At 29.9% G+C, this 14113-nt stretch overlaps 1 protein-coding gene across 2 annotated transcripts in view; it reads right to left on the minus strand.

Annotated features, from left to right (window-relative positions):
- The window catches only part of Lim1 (LIM homeobox 1), a 210731-nt gene that overhangs the window by 47723 nt on the left and 148895 nt on the right, over positions 1-14113 (minus strand). For both annotated transcript variants that reach the window (XM_075302961.1, XM_075302963.1), the window contains exons 4-5: positions 3240-3433; positions 2610-2828 (exon numbers count right to left, since the gene is read on the minus strand). In XM_075302961.1, the coding sequence (XP_075159076.1) occupies positions 2610-2828; positions 3240-3433 (413 nt within the window). The remainder of the gene's footprint in view (positions 1-2609; positions 2829-3239; positions 3434-14113) is intronic.

Raw genomic sequence — 14113 nt, forward strand, 5'->3', positions numbered from 1 at the left:
AAAACGATTTAAGCTGTAACTAAAATCTTATTATGGAACACTGATTTATCATTTTCCTGTTAGAAATTTTGGGGAGTTATTTAATGTATATCTTTTTTTATATTTTTTATATTTCATTTATATTTTTTTTTGTATATTTTGACGCTCTATTTCATATCCTGAAATAGGGACTTTTTTCTTTGAGGAATAAGACCCCAATTTAGGGGTCTTTGTTCAATATATTTCATAGAATCTATATTCTATGGGGTTTGCTTTGCTAGAGCCGCTCACAGTTACAGTGATAATAAAACAGTGATAATAAAACTGAGACCAAAATTTTATTTTTTTAATTTTGTAATAGTAGTATGGGACAGTAGGAATCTGGCTTGCTTGGAGGTGCTTATTTGTTGACCATGAAATCCTATCTCTATTAATTTCGACGAACATATTGTACAATATTTATTAAAAATAAAATTTTTAATTAAGACATATGAAGCATATACATCCGTAATACTAACTAGTGTGCCTATATAGCTGGGACATACAAGAAAGTATTATATGAAAAAATTATTGTCGATGGGCTTGTTGGAAGGACAAAGTCCCTAGGAAAATTTAAGTCGTTAAATTCTACAAAAATAGCTTGAAATGTTATGTCCTTAAGAAGTTACTTATTTATGCTATATTTATATAAAATCTTATTATGGAACACTGATTTATCGTTTTCCTGTTAGAAATTTTGGGGAGTTATTTCATTTATATCTTTTTTATATTTTTTTATATATCATTTATATTTTTTTTTATACGTTGACGCTCTATTTCATATCCTGAAATAGGGACTTATTTCTTTGAGGAATAAGTAGCCAATTTAGGGGTCTTTGTTCACATATTCCTTTAGAATCTATATTCCATGGGGGTTTGCTTTTCTAGAGCCGCTCACAGTTACTGTATCCTGAGCACGTAGAGTTGTAGGATATAAAAATAAATTTGCTGGTAGCCGGACGTTGGGCGCTACTTTCACACCCATAATTTTTCCCAAGATTCAACGAGCCTATGATGTAGTTTTCAAGAGAAATAGATTTTTTGTGGTTTTATTATGAATTTCTGATATTTCCCACAAAAAAATTATCCTTTCTGTAAACTGTCATGGTGGGTTGGGCGCTAGTTAGTATTTTGTTATTTTCAGCACATATTTGTGAATAAATATTTTTTTGTGTAAATATATTAAAAATCAAAAAAATCGTAATTTGCGAAACCTTCCCAAGAGAACTTCTATGGAAGTGAAAAAGCCGAACAGCAGAGGTTCTAATCCCAGGGAAGATGATTTTTTCTTTTAGTTTTTTTTTTATAGATTTCCTTTTTTTTTGCGAAACTCAATTGTCGAAAACTTAAATTTTCACTTAAATGGACTAATTCCGTACCTTCTAAGATTTGTCCAAATGACTGCATCGGAAGTGGAAAAAATCGATGGGGATACCAAGATACGCTTTAAAAGAAATGTTTGTGCAACAACGTCCAATTTTTTTTTGCTACACAAAAAAAAAATCAATGAATTTTGTCAATACAATTACAATTATGTTTAAATGTTTGTGCAACAACTTCCAATTTTTTTTTTGCTACACAAAAAAAAAATCAATGAATTTAGTCAATACAATTACAATTATGTTTAAATTTGAGCTAACAACGTAATTTCTAAACACAATTACGATTTTTGTAATATTTTGTCACATTAGCAACTAATTTTGTTATACCAACAAAAATTTTCTTGAACTTAATAATTTTGTTAAACTTAAAAATTTTCTTTAACAACAATTTATTGTAAGTTAAAAAATTATAATATTATTTTGTGTGTTGGTAATTATTGCCAGGATTCAATGAGCATATCATATATTTTTTTTTAATTTTTTTTTATTATACAGTGCTGAAGTTTCCCACAATCATTACCAACCAACTTTTTAATCATTGTTGATGCTAGTATGAAAATATAATAATTTTATTATTTTTTTTATTTTTTAACGTTTATAAATGAACATAGAAATTACTCATGAATCTCTCCAGGTTTCGACGAATTTTTATTTTTTTTTAGTTTGAAGTTTCCTACACAAAGTGTATCTTCCAAAATTCATTTAGAAAAAAATATTTTATTCGTTTTGTTTTGTTATTGTTGGTTTTGTTCTGTAGGCATTTTTTTATTTTTAAAATTTATAAAATTTCATATAAATCTCCCTAGGATTCGACGAGCATATAATATATTTTTCAAAAGAGTTTTTTAGTTTGAAGTTTCCCGCACAAAAAATCTTTATCTCTTTTAACACTTTGTTGATGACTTGGGCGCCAGTTTGAGAATATCACATTTTTTTTAATTTTTTACCTTTACACATTTATGGATATAATGACAAAATATTTTTTTATATTCCACAATTATTCTTTCTACTATTTGGTTTAAGTTAGAAAATAATTTTATTTTTTTTTTATTTTAAAGCCAAACGTTGGGCGCCAATTTTAGCATATCTCACAAAATGTTTCTTTTTGGTATTCTTGTGCCCATGCCTATGTTCACATCATCAAAATTTATCAATTTATCATAGATTTATTAATGATTAATCAAAATGCTAGACATAGACAACACTCACCTGTATCACCCGCATCGGCAGGCCGGTCTCTTTGGCCAACTGCTCTCTGATGTGGCGTGTCGGTTTCGGTGTTTGGTTAAATGCTGTTTTCAGTACCTCCAATTGTTTCGCTTTGATCGTTGTGCGCGGACCCCTTCGTTTTGAACCGTTGGCATCGTCAGGACTTTTGTTTTCCGCTTGAGAATCACCTCTCGCATCAGGATCACCATCTAAGGAACCCTGTACAGACAAACAGATAGACAGACAGAACAGAGACCAAAAAAAGTGTTAAAATGAACATATGTGAGATTATTTGAGAGAAATAGAAATAAGTTGGAATCAATGGCAGACAATATTGAAAGTGCTTGTCTGTTTTTTTGTTATTGTCGATTTTGGTCAAAAGTGATGATAAATAAAAATCAAATTTGTTTGGTAATTGTTTGGCAAATATCATTAATCATTTTGGTGAGGAGAGGTAAGAGGGTAGATACGTAGATGATCAATTTCGCTTTGACTTTGCACACCCAATATCATTGGGGAGAAATGCATTTGAGAAACCACAAGTAGTGGTTGTAGTATCTGCTTCATCTAGAGCCTTTTTATGGGATTTTGTGTTTTTTTTTGTTTTTGTTTCATTTGCGCCTGACTTACCTGATCCGAATCGTCATGGGTATTTTTGCTGTCGGTGCTCATGCTTTGTACTGAAATATCTGATGCTCCCAATGGTCCACCTGCTGAGTCTGGACCATTAGGTCCCAGCATACCCAGACCCAGAGGGGGTCCGCGTAAATGTGGCGGATCATCATCATCGTCTTCATCTTCACTTGCTGAACCCATTATGGAACCTGGAAATATGAGAAAACAACAACAACACTGAAATAAATATCTTCCGTAATGGACTAAAATTCGTTTTTTTTTAGGATTTTTTAGAAAAGGATCAACTCAACTATCATTGGCTACCATGACTAGCCGTAATATTCATGGGAAATAAAATATTGTTGAAATGAAGCTGTTCCATAATTGTTTAACAAGCTTATGTTCCATAGACACCCAAGCAACCAACAACACCCGCCGCCGTCTTTCATTCACATTTTTGGCCACATAAACTCACAGATATTGCCATGGATGGTTTCAAGTTATCTATATTCTCTTAACCATTCATTTGAAAGTGCTTTTGTTGTTTACTGGTAAACGTGTGCTACGCGAGTACACTATTCTTTATGGCCTAATGTTATGTTAAGCTAATCTGGAACGCCTGTCTGTCATTCATTTGGATTATGATGCAGTGTAGTGTAGAATTTCTGTGAATGGCTTGTGTGCGGCCTTTTTATCTAATGTAAATCAAATTTATGGATAGTGGGTAGCCCAATCGTTTTCGGTTTTTGGTGACTGAATGTTGTTGCCTTTTGCCCAGTAAGTGCTTAAACTGCAAGCCAGTTAAGATTTCGTCTATTTATCTTTAATACCAACACGTGTCAATGTGGCAAGGACATTGTTGGGATATACAGTGAATGCAAAACAAATTGAATAAATGAAATGTCAATTATGGGAAATTTTTATAGGGCTGTATATTTACATTGGGCGCCACTTATTTTTTAGTAACAACGATTTCAAAGCTCCAGAGTTTAGTTGTTTTTTTGATAATTTTCAGTTTTTCAACTCTAGTTTTAAGATTTTCGTTTTAGAAATGAGTAATAATTTATATTTATTACCATTCTACAGGGTTGGGCGCCAGTTTTTGTGTATTAACAAATCTTTCAATCAATGCAACGATTTAGTTTATTTATTATTCGATCACTTTAAGCTTTTCGTTTGGTTTCTAATTTTAGAAATGAGTAATAATTTATATTTATTCCTATCACGCAGCGTTGGGCGCCAGTTTTTTTTGTAGTAACATAAATAAAGTTGTTTCTTAAAGTCAACAGGTAGAGACAGCCAATTTAGCCAAACACTTCGGACTCGGCTATAAAAATGAGGTCCCTTGACATGGAATCGGGCAGCACTCAATGATAAGAGAGAAGTTCACCAATGTGATATGACAATGGACTGAATAGTATAAGTGAGCCTGATACATCGGGCTGCCACCTAACCGAACCTAACCTAGCCAAACACTTCACTTTTTGTGTAAGTATCCAGTTTTACATTAGTAAAAGATCCGTGTGGTCTCTTATTTTGGATATTAGATTGTATGGCAGTTAATATAAGATATGAATCATGAAAAATTTATGCTTCGTTAAGAGGGGTGCCAAAAAGTCATGCATGATAATTTCCTATTAATAAATATATAAAAATAAATAAAATACATAAATAAAGATGGGACATAAAGAACTTGTTTTTTAATAGCCCAACCACTCAGTAAACTGTCACCAGTTCACTTTCAATTTTATTCTAAACATGATTGGTTTGTGATATTTCTTTCAAATGCCCCAATTTTAAAGGAATTTCTTGTGCCATTTTGTGAAAAATTCCATAAGTTGGTCGTTATGTAAAATTCCATATGTTCTCAAATTAATTAGCTTTCTTTATTGAACCTACTCAAAAACTATTTTGCTTATTTTCTAATTGTTGGGAGCAATTTTTATCGTATTTGGTATTAAAGTACGCCATGGTATACTTCTTGACGTTGGTATTTCGAAAATTTCCTACGTTTGTTGAACGTTTTCTGAAATTAATTAGCTCTCTTTATTGCCGTTGCTTTCGCTCATCTGGATTTCGTTTCCTCTTATATGAGGAAAATGACATCCAATTTCATTCTTAGAACAGGTCGATTATTAGGTCAAAAATATTATTTAGTCGATGTATAAAATTGTCCATGTTGGGCGCATTTATCGCTTTTATCTTTGCCTCATCCGAATTTCTCCATTCGAAAACATTTCGGCCTACTCAAAAAATGTTTTTCATTTCTTTGATTAGTTGGGCGCCATTTTCCTCTTATGTGATATAAAAGCACGCTTTCGTATTTATACTTCTTTATACTGTCATTTTGACATTTATACTGTCAATTTCATTCTTAGAACAGGTCGATTATTAAGTCAAATTATTTTTTAGACAATTTGTAAAACTTTCAGCGTTGGGCGCCACTTTTAACCACTCTCTCGCTATACTCATCGTTAAACTTTTAATGGTTTTATAGGTCTCTTTATCGCTTTAGCTTTGTCTCATCCGAATTTCTCCACTCAAAAACATTTCGGCCTACTCAAAAAATGTTTTTCATTTCTTTGAATCGTTGGGCGCCATTTGCCTTTTATGTGAAATAAAAGCACGCTTTGGTATTTATACTTCTCCATGTTGGCTGGCAATTTCGTTCTTAGAACAGGTCGATTATTAAGTCAAAATTATGAAATTGTCGATTTATAAAATTTCCCACGTTGGACGCCACTTTTAACCACTTTTTCCTTGTTTTGCTATTCTCAGCATTATCCTTTAAATGGTTTTATAGGTCTCTTTATCGCTTTAGCTTTGTCTCACCCGAATTTCTCCATTCAAACAAGCTTTCAGCCTACTCAAAAAATATTTTCCATTTTTACGAATCATTGGGCGCCATTTTCCGCTTATGTGATATAAAAACACAACTTGGCATTTATACTTCTTTATGTTGGGCGCCAATTTCATTTTTAAAACATGGTTTTAGTAATTATTATTAAAAAATTGGTTTTTCGATTTATAAAATCTACCACGTTGGGCGCCACTTTTAACCACTGTTTTCTTGCTTCAACATCGCTATACTCAGCGTTAAGCTTTAAATGGTTTTATAGGCCTCTTTATCGCTTTAGCTTTGTTTCATACGAATTCCTCCTCTCAAACAAGCTTCAGCCTACTCAAAAAATATTTTCCATTTTTACGAATCATTGGGCGCCATTTTCCTCTTGTGATATAACAAGATTGGTATTTATACTTCTGTATGTTAGGCGTCAATTCTACTTTTAAAACATGGCTAATTATTATTATAAAAATATGATTTTGTCAATTTATAAAATTTCCCACGTTGGGCGCCACTTTTAACCACTTTTCCTTGTTCTGCTATTCTCAGCATTATCCTTTAAATGGTTTTATAGGTCTCTTTATCGCTTTAGCTTTGTCTCATCCGAATTTCTCCATTCAAACAAGCTTTCAGCCTACTCAAAAAATATTTTCCATTTTTACGAATCATTGGGCGCCATTTTCTGCTTATGTGATATAAAAACAAACCTTGCTTTTTATACTTCTTCATGTTGGGCGCCAATTTAATTTTTAAAACATGGTTAATTATTATTTTAAAAATATGATTTTGTCGTTTTATAAAATTTCCCACGTTGGGCGCCACTTTTAACCACTGTTTCTTTGTTTCAATAGCGCTCGGCTCAACGCTTAGATTTAAATGGTTTTATAGTGATTTTGTTTGTTGGCCCAGACAAAACAAAAAGGAAAACTTCAAACACAGATAACTACGACAATCTCATGCATTCGTAAGGCATGGCATTTGCCATGACACGTGTCTCCTTTTTCCCAGACATTCCATTTTATTGAGGCAGCCAGCTAGTCACTCATTCATTCATTCATTTGCTTGTAATCGTTATATAATTTGATTCATGGCAGGGATTTGTAGAAACTGTAGAATGAGGGGGACGTTGGACTTTTATGGCACAAGGCTAACAGACACACGTTATCAATTTGTGCCAGCCTTATATTTGGCCAATATGCAAAACAAGCGATGACACACGTTGGAATTTGTAACGCAGTCGTTGGCAAAAAAGTACTTTTAAATTACATTAATAAGAAAAATATTTAAAGACAAGCGACGACCTTACTTTTCATGAATAATGTTAGAAAAAAAACTCAATCCCTAGGGATCTTAGATAAAAATAAGGATTCCTAATCGGAGGGGTTAGAAGAAGAAGAAGGTTATCGTTATACTGATTTTGGGGAAATTTTAAATCACTAACAAGAAATTATGATGATGAAATGTCAGTTTATTTTAAAGTTTGCGAAAAAATATTGTGCTACTGCACACAGGAGAAATAAAGGAAATGCAGTTACAATGAAGGTCCTTTTTCGATAACAAATTTCTTTTTCTCTCCCTTTTGTCATGGATCACACAATTTTGTCATCCATCATGACGCTACTAAACGAAATGTTGGTCATACATTTTTTTCAAACGAGTTCAACACACACACATACTCAGAAATTTACACCATACTAACTCATAAATAATTGATAACGTATGTCTGTGAATCCACTTGGTCGTGAATCCTCGGTTTGCTAAAGAGTACATTGAGGGTTTTTTTTTGTTTTTAACTGGTGCGCTGTTTTTTTTTTTTTACTGGGGGTAATACAAGGATATATCGCACCAACCCTGTTACACTTACCAATGAGTCTCATCTGTTGTGGATTAGATTATGTATCATAAAGTGTAATTTATTGTGTTCGTAGTCTCTGGAGAAATGGAACTTTTGAGACTCGAGTGTCAAGAGATGTAAACAAGTGTGATTTGCCAAATGTTCCAAAAACGATATAAAAATGCAAGGGATTGAATTGAGGAAAAGTTTTTATTTTATAAGGCATCCTTAAAGTTATACTCGTTGAGCGCTCGCCGTGTAGGGCGCACAATGCAAAGGTTAAATGTTGCTTTTCAGTTTGTGTTCCTTACAAAAAGTCCCAGGAGTATTTTTCTGTGTTTTGCAAACTGTCTAGAGAGTTGAGATTTCATTAAAGTCCTTGTGATGATAGATGTATTCTTACAATTAAATGTTTATTTTTCCTTCCAAGTATCTTTTTGTACATTCAACTAGGCCAGATTTTATGTCACAGGTGTTTGCATTTGTATTGGGGTAATAAGGTTTAAGTTGAAAGGGATTATATGGAGAATGGTAACGATTTAGTTTTGAAATTTTTGTTTGTCATATGTGGTTACATGAGCTACTACAACATCTGTGGTTCTATGGAAAACTTTAAATCATAGTAACCTTGATTGGAAATAACATAAACAATCGTGAAGAATGAAAGCAATAACAATTAAGTTATGTTTGTTTGTTAGTTGGTTGATTTCGCATTACGTTGGGCGCCAAAAAATTAATGGACAGATTTTTTGCTTCTTTATTCATATTGGCCGCCAACTAAATCATAAGGCAACATGTTTGAGTTAGCCGAAAGAGGGGTATAATGTGTCTTGCCATACCGTCGACACTCGCTTTCGTTGGGCACCACTTTAAACCAAAATTCAAATTCGTGTAATTAGGAAGATATGACTGCTTTCAATTTTGGCAAGACGGCGACCATACGTAGACAAAGAAAAGAATTAATAATTTTCTATAAAAATAAAATTTTGAAAAATTTTCTTAGAAATAAAATTTTGACAAAATTTTCTATAGAAATAAAATTTTGACAAAATTTTCTATAGAAATAAAATTTTGACAAAATTTTCTATAGAAATACAATTTTGAGAAAATTTTCTATAGAAATAAAATTTTGAGAAAATTTCCTATAGAAATAAAATTTTGAGAAAATTATCTATAGAAATAAAATTTTGAAAATTTTTTTTATAGAAATAAAATTTTGACAACAATTTTTTATAGAAATAAAATTTTGACAAAATTTATTATAGAAATTTTGACAAAATTTTCTATAGAACTAAAATGTTGACAAATTTTTTTCTGGAAATACAATTTTAACAAATTTTCTATAGAAATACAATTTTGACAAATTTTTCTAAAGAAATAAAATTTTGACAAACTTTTCTATAGAAATAAAATTTTGACAAAATTTATTATAGAAATAAAATTTTGACAAAATTTATTATAGAAATTTTGACAAAATTTTCTATAGAAATGGAATGTTGACAAACTTTTCTATAATAATAAAATTTTTAAAAATTTTTTATAGAAATAAAATTTTGACAACACTTTTCTATAGAAATAAGATTTTGAATAAATGTTCTATACAAATAAATTTTGAAAAAATTTTCTGTAGAATAAAATTTTGACAAAATTTTCTAAAGAAATAAAATGTTGACAAACTTTTCTATAGAAGTAAAATTTTTAAAAATTTTCTAAAGAAATAAAATTTTGACAACACTTTTCTATAGAAATAAGATTTTGACTAAATTTTCTATAGAAATAAATTTTGAAAAAATTTTCTGTAGAATAAAATTTTGACAAAATTTTCTATAGAAATAAAATTTTGAGAAAATTTTCTATAGAAATAAAATTCTGACAAAACTTTCTATACAAATAAAATTTTACGAAAATTTTCTATAGAAATAAAATTTTGTCAACATTTTCTATAGAAATAAAATTTTGACAAAATTTTCTATAGAAATAAAATTTTGACAAAAGTTTCTATACAAATAAAGATTTAAGAAAATTTTCTATAGAAACAAAATGTTGACAAAATTTTCTATAGAAAACAAATTTTAACAAAATTTTCTATAGAATTAAAATTTTGACAACATTTTTTATAGAAATAAATTATTGACAAAATTTTCTACACACAAAAACAATTTTTTCTGATTGAATCACCAAATTAATTGATCCAATTAATTTTTTAATTGAAATGTCTTCAATCAGGAAAATGATAGTATCAATCACAGTTGTAATTGGGCATAGAAAAAATTCTTGATTAAAAAATTAATTGATTTTTTTCAGCAAATTTCAATTAATTTTTTAATTGATTCAATTAAAAATTTAATTGATGTTGATTGCAAAACTCAAACAATTTATTAATTAAAAAAGGTAACTATTTTTAATTACTTTCTGAATTGGCTTAAAGTTTTTATTTGGATTAACAAATGATTGCTTGAAATACATTTTTCATTAAAAATTAAAAAAAAATCAGCACTTTTTTTAACTGAATTAGTCTTCCGATCTTGATTAAAAAGTTAATTGTATCAATTAATTTTTTAATTAAAAATTTTAAAATGTTCAATCATTGACTTAATTAACTTAATTTTCTATAATGATTAAAAAGTTAATTGTACCAATTAATTTATTAATTGAAAAATTTTCAACTTCAATTAACTTTTTAATTGGAAATATTTTGGTGATATGTTTTTCTGTGTATAGGAATAAAGTTTTGACCAAATTAGTTTATAGAAATAAAATTTTGATAAAATTTTCTATAGAAATAAAATTTTGATAAAATTTTCTATAGAAATAAATTTTTGTCAAAATTTTCTATAGAAATAAAATTCTGACACAATTTTCTATAGCAATAAAATGTTGAAAAAATTTTCTATAGAAACAAAATTTTCTATAGAAACAAAATTTTGACAAAATTTTCTATAGAAATAAGATTTTGACAAAATTTTCTATAGAAATACCATTTTGACAAAATTTTATATAGAAATAAAATTTTGACAATATTTTCTATAGAAATAAAATTTTGACAAAATTTTCTATAGAAATAAAATTTTGTGAAAATTTTCTATAGAAATAAAATTCTGACACAATTTTCTATAGCAATAAAATTTTGACAAAATTTTCTATAGAAACAAAATTTTGACAAAATTGTCTATAGAAACAAAACTTTGACAAAATTTTCTATAGAAATAAGATTTTGACAACATTTTCTATAGAAATAAAATTTTGACAAAATTTTCTATAGAAATAAAATTTTGTGAAAATTTTCTATAGAAATAAATTTTGACAAAATTTTTCAATTGCGTTGGGCGCCAGTTTAAACAGTTTTACTGTACTTGCATCTATATTAAACACATTAAAATTGTCTTAAGTTTCACGAAGACATTGCATATGCCACTTAAATGACAAACGATTCATTCAAGTTTAGCATATATTTCACATCTCATTCTTACAAAGATTTTTCATAACTTTTTTTTGTAAAGCAATTTTTTGTAAACTTGGTTTATGTCATAGCAGAAGCGCACGTGTATTTGCGACAAAATTTTCTATAGAAATAAGATTTTGACAAAATTTTCTATAGAAATAAAATTTTGACAAAAGTTTCTATACAAATAAGATTTTAAGAAAATTTTCTATAGAAATAAAATGTTGACAAAAAACAACTTTTGACAAAATTTTCTATAGAAATAAGATTTTGACAAAATTTTCTATAGAAATAAGATTTTGACAAAATTTTCTATAGAAATAAAATTTTGACAAAATTTTCTATAGAAATAAAATGTTGACAAAATTTTTTATAGAAATAAAATTTTGACAAAATTTTCTATAGAAATAAAATTTTGACAAAAGTTTCTATACAAATAAAATTTTAAGAAAATTTTCTATAGAATTAAAATGTTGACAAATTTTTTTTATAGAAATAAATTATTGACAAAATTTTCTATAGAAATAAAATTTTGAAAAAAATTTTCTATAGAAATAAAATTTTGACAAAATTTTCTATAGAATTAATATTTTGACAAAAATTTTCTATAGAATTAATATTTTGACAAAAATTTTCAATTGCGTTGGGCGCCAGTTTAAATAGTTTCACTGTAATTCCTTCTATATTAAATACATTAAAATTTTCTTAAGTTTCACGAAGACATTGCATATGCCACATAAATGACAAACGATTCATTCAAGTTTAGCATATATTTCACATCTCATTCTTGCCAAGATTTTTCATAACTTTTTTTTTGTAAAGCAATTTTTTTTAACTTGGTTTATGTCATAAAAGAAACGAACATGTATTTGCGAAATATAAACTTGTCTTGGTTCACTTGTAAAAGATGGATGTTGAAAGAAAATCATTGTATATGATAAAAAAAACGCAAATGGAAAGACAGACGAGGTTGATGTATATCAACCAGTTTTTTCCCCCAAAACAAAACTAAAAACACTCGTAAATGTTGCAAGTAAGGAATTAACCTAATTTTTTACAACACCACCAGCTAACGTACAAAGATGACGATAACTTTGCCATCAACTCGCCAACAGTCAAGAGGATTACACTGGGAATGCAAATGACAGCGAACTTCACCAGAAGTTATATGGAAGAGATATGACAACGTAACATTTGTGATAAAGGCCCCAGAATGCATTGAGGTGGAAAATCCGTTGATCTGTAACATCATCAATGGAAGCACTAGGACCAGTATGGTGAAATAACTGCAATCACTTCACCACCAAAGTTCCAAACAGAGACCATCATTCCATTTCAATTCTCTAAGACCATACATCCATCCGGGTGGTATTTGAATTCAGACATTTAGTGATACGCGTTTGCCATTCTTGGTCCAGACATTTCAACTCACATTTTAGTCTACACCTGAGATGTATGGCAAATACTTTGCGTTCCGCTTACATAGCACCTTCATTATTAGTTTACTTATGGAATTTGGAATACATTGCAGAAAGCATTCGAATAAGAACAATTCACTATCAGCATTACCTCAAGTACCATTGACGTTAGGAGTGTGAGTGTGTGTGGCATTTAATGGATACCCATAAAATGCTAAGTGACATGGGTGTATGATACGCATTCACCTTTAAAATTCTCTTTCTTTCCTTGTGGAAACGTAGGAAACATCCAACACCCATGCGTTGTATAGCTGATATGAACTTTGAGACAATTGGTTACTCACTAGATTTTATGGTGGGACTATGAACCTGACAAATATCCACAACGTGTTTAATAGCTTTCGTCGTCATCGTCACTATCGTTGGTCCTTGGTTCATTGGTTTTATGTGGAAATTGGGCTTTGTATGATCGTGGGAGCATAAACGTTTGTGGAAATACAGTGGTAAAATTTCGAACGAAGACTGATAAAAACTAATAATGTATTAACTAAAACTCAAAGCATTTATGAAGCGAAAAAAATATTTAAAAAAAAAATTTTTTTTGAAATAGCAAAAAAAAAAAAAACACAAAACTGGTAAAATTCAAAGAACAGAATTCCGGAATATTAATTTATGCAAATTCATAGAATAAATGAAAAATACATTCATGTTAATTTCGAAAAAATCCTGAAATTTGCACAAAATCCTCCCACTGTCCTCATCCGTCTGTCGTAGCCTCATATTCGTATAGTTCAACATGATTTTTCTGCATCATGGACCACATGATGCAAAACTAATTCGAAATTAATGTGAGTATGTCAACGTTGTGAATGCTCAAATACCAAATAAAGACAAGAACAACGCAACACACACATAGCCCAACCAACCATTTGCAGTCGCAGACCTTTCGTCCACCACACACACACACTCAAATAACTAAATTTCATTTCAGGGTGAGTTTAGAAGATTTGTTTAGCAATTTTCCTTGTATACAATGGGGGATGATAGGTGAATCTAGTGGATCAAGTTTGCGTGTCCGTGCACACCTTATTGTGTGTATGAATGGATTTCTCCGTTTGCCATGCATGCTGAATGCAACATTACGTTCCCCAACAGCACCAGCACCAGCCCCAACTAAGTAAGCTTTCTAGATGTAGAGATACGAGTTTCACAAACTCACGGGCTCAGTCTTAAAGCCCCTTTGTTAGCTGCTTCCTTTTGTTTGGCCAACAATTTCAAGTGTTTGCTTAAAACACATTGGACGATGCAATGGCATCATAGTGGCCACTTGTTCCAGCCGTCGCTATTCAA

The sequence above is a fragment of the Haematobia irritans genome, chromosome 3 (genome assembly GCF_050003625.1).
Source record: "Haematobia irritans isolate KBUSLIRL chromosome 3, ASM5000362v1, whole genome shotgun sequence".
NCBI lineage: Eukaryota > Metazoa > Arthropoda > Insecta > Diptera > Muscidae > Haematobia > Haematobia irritans.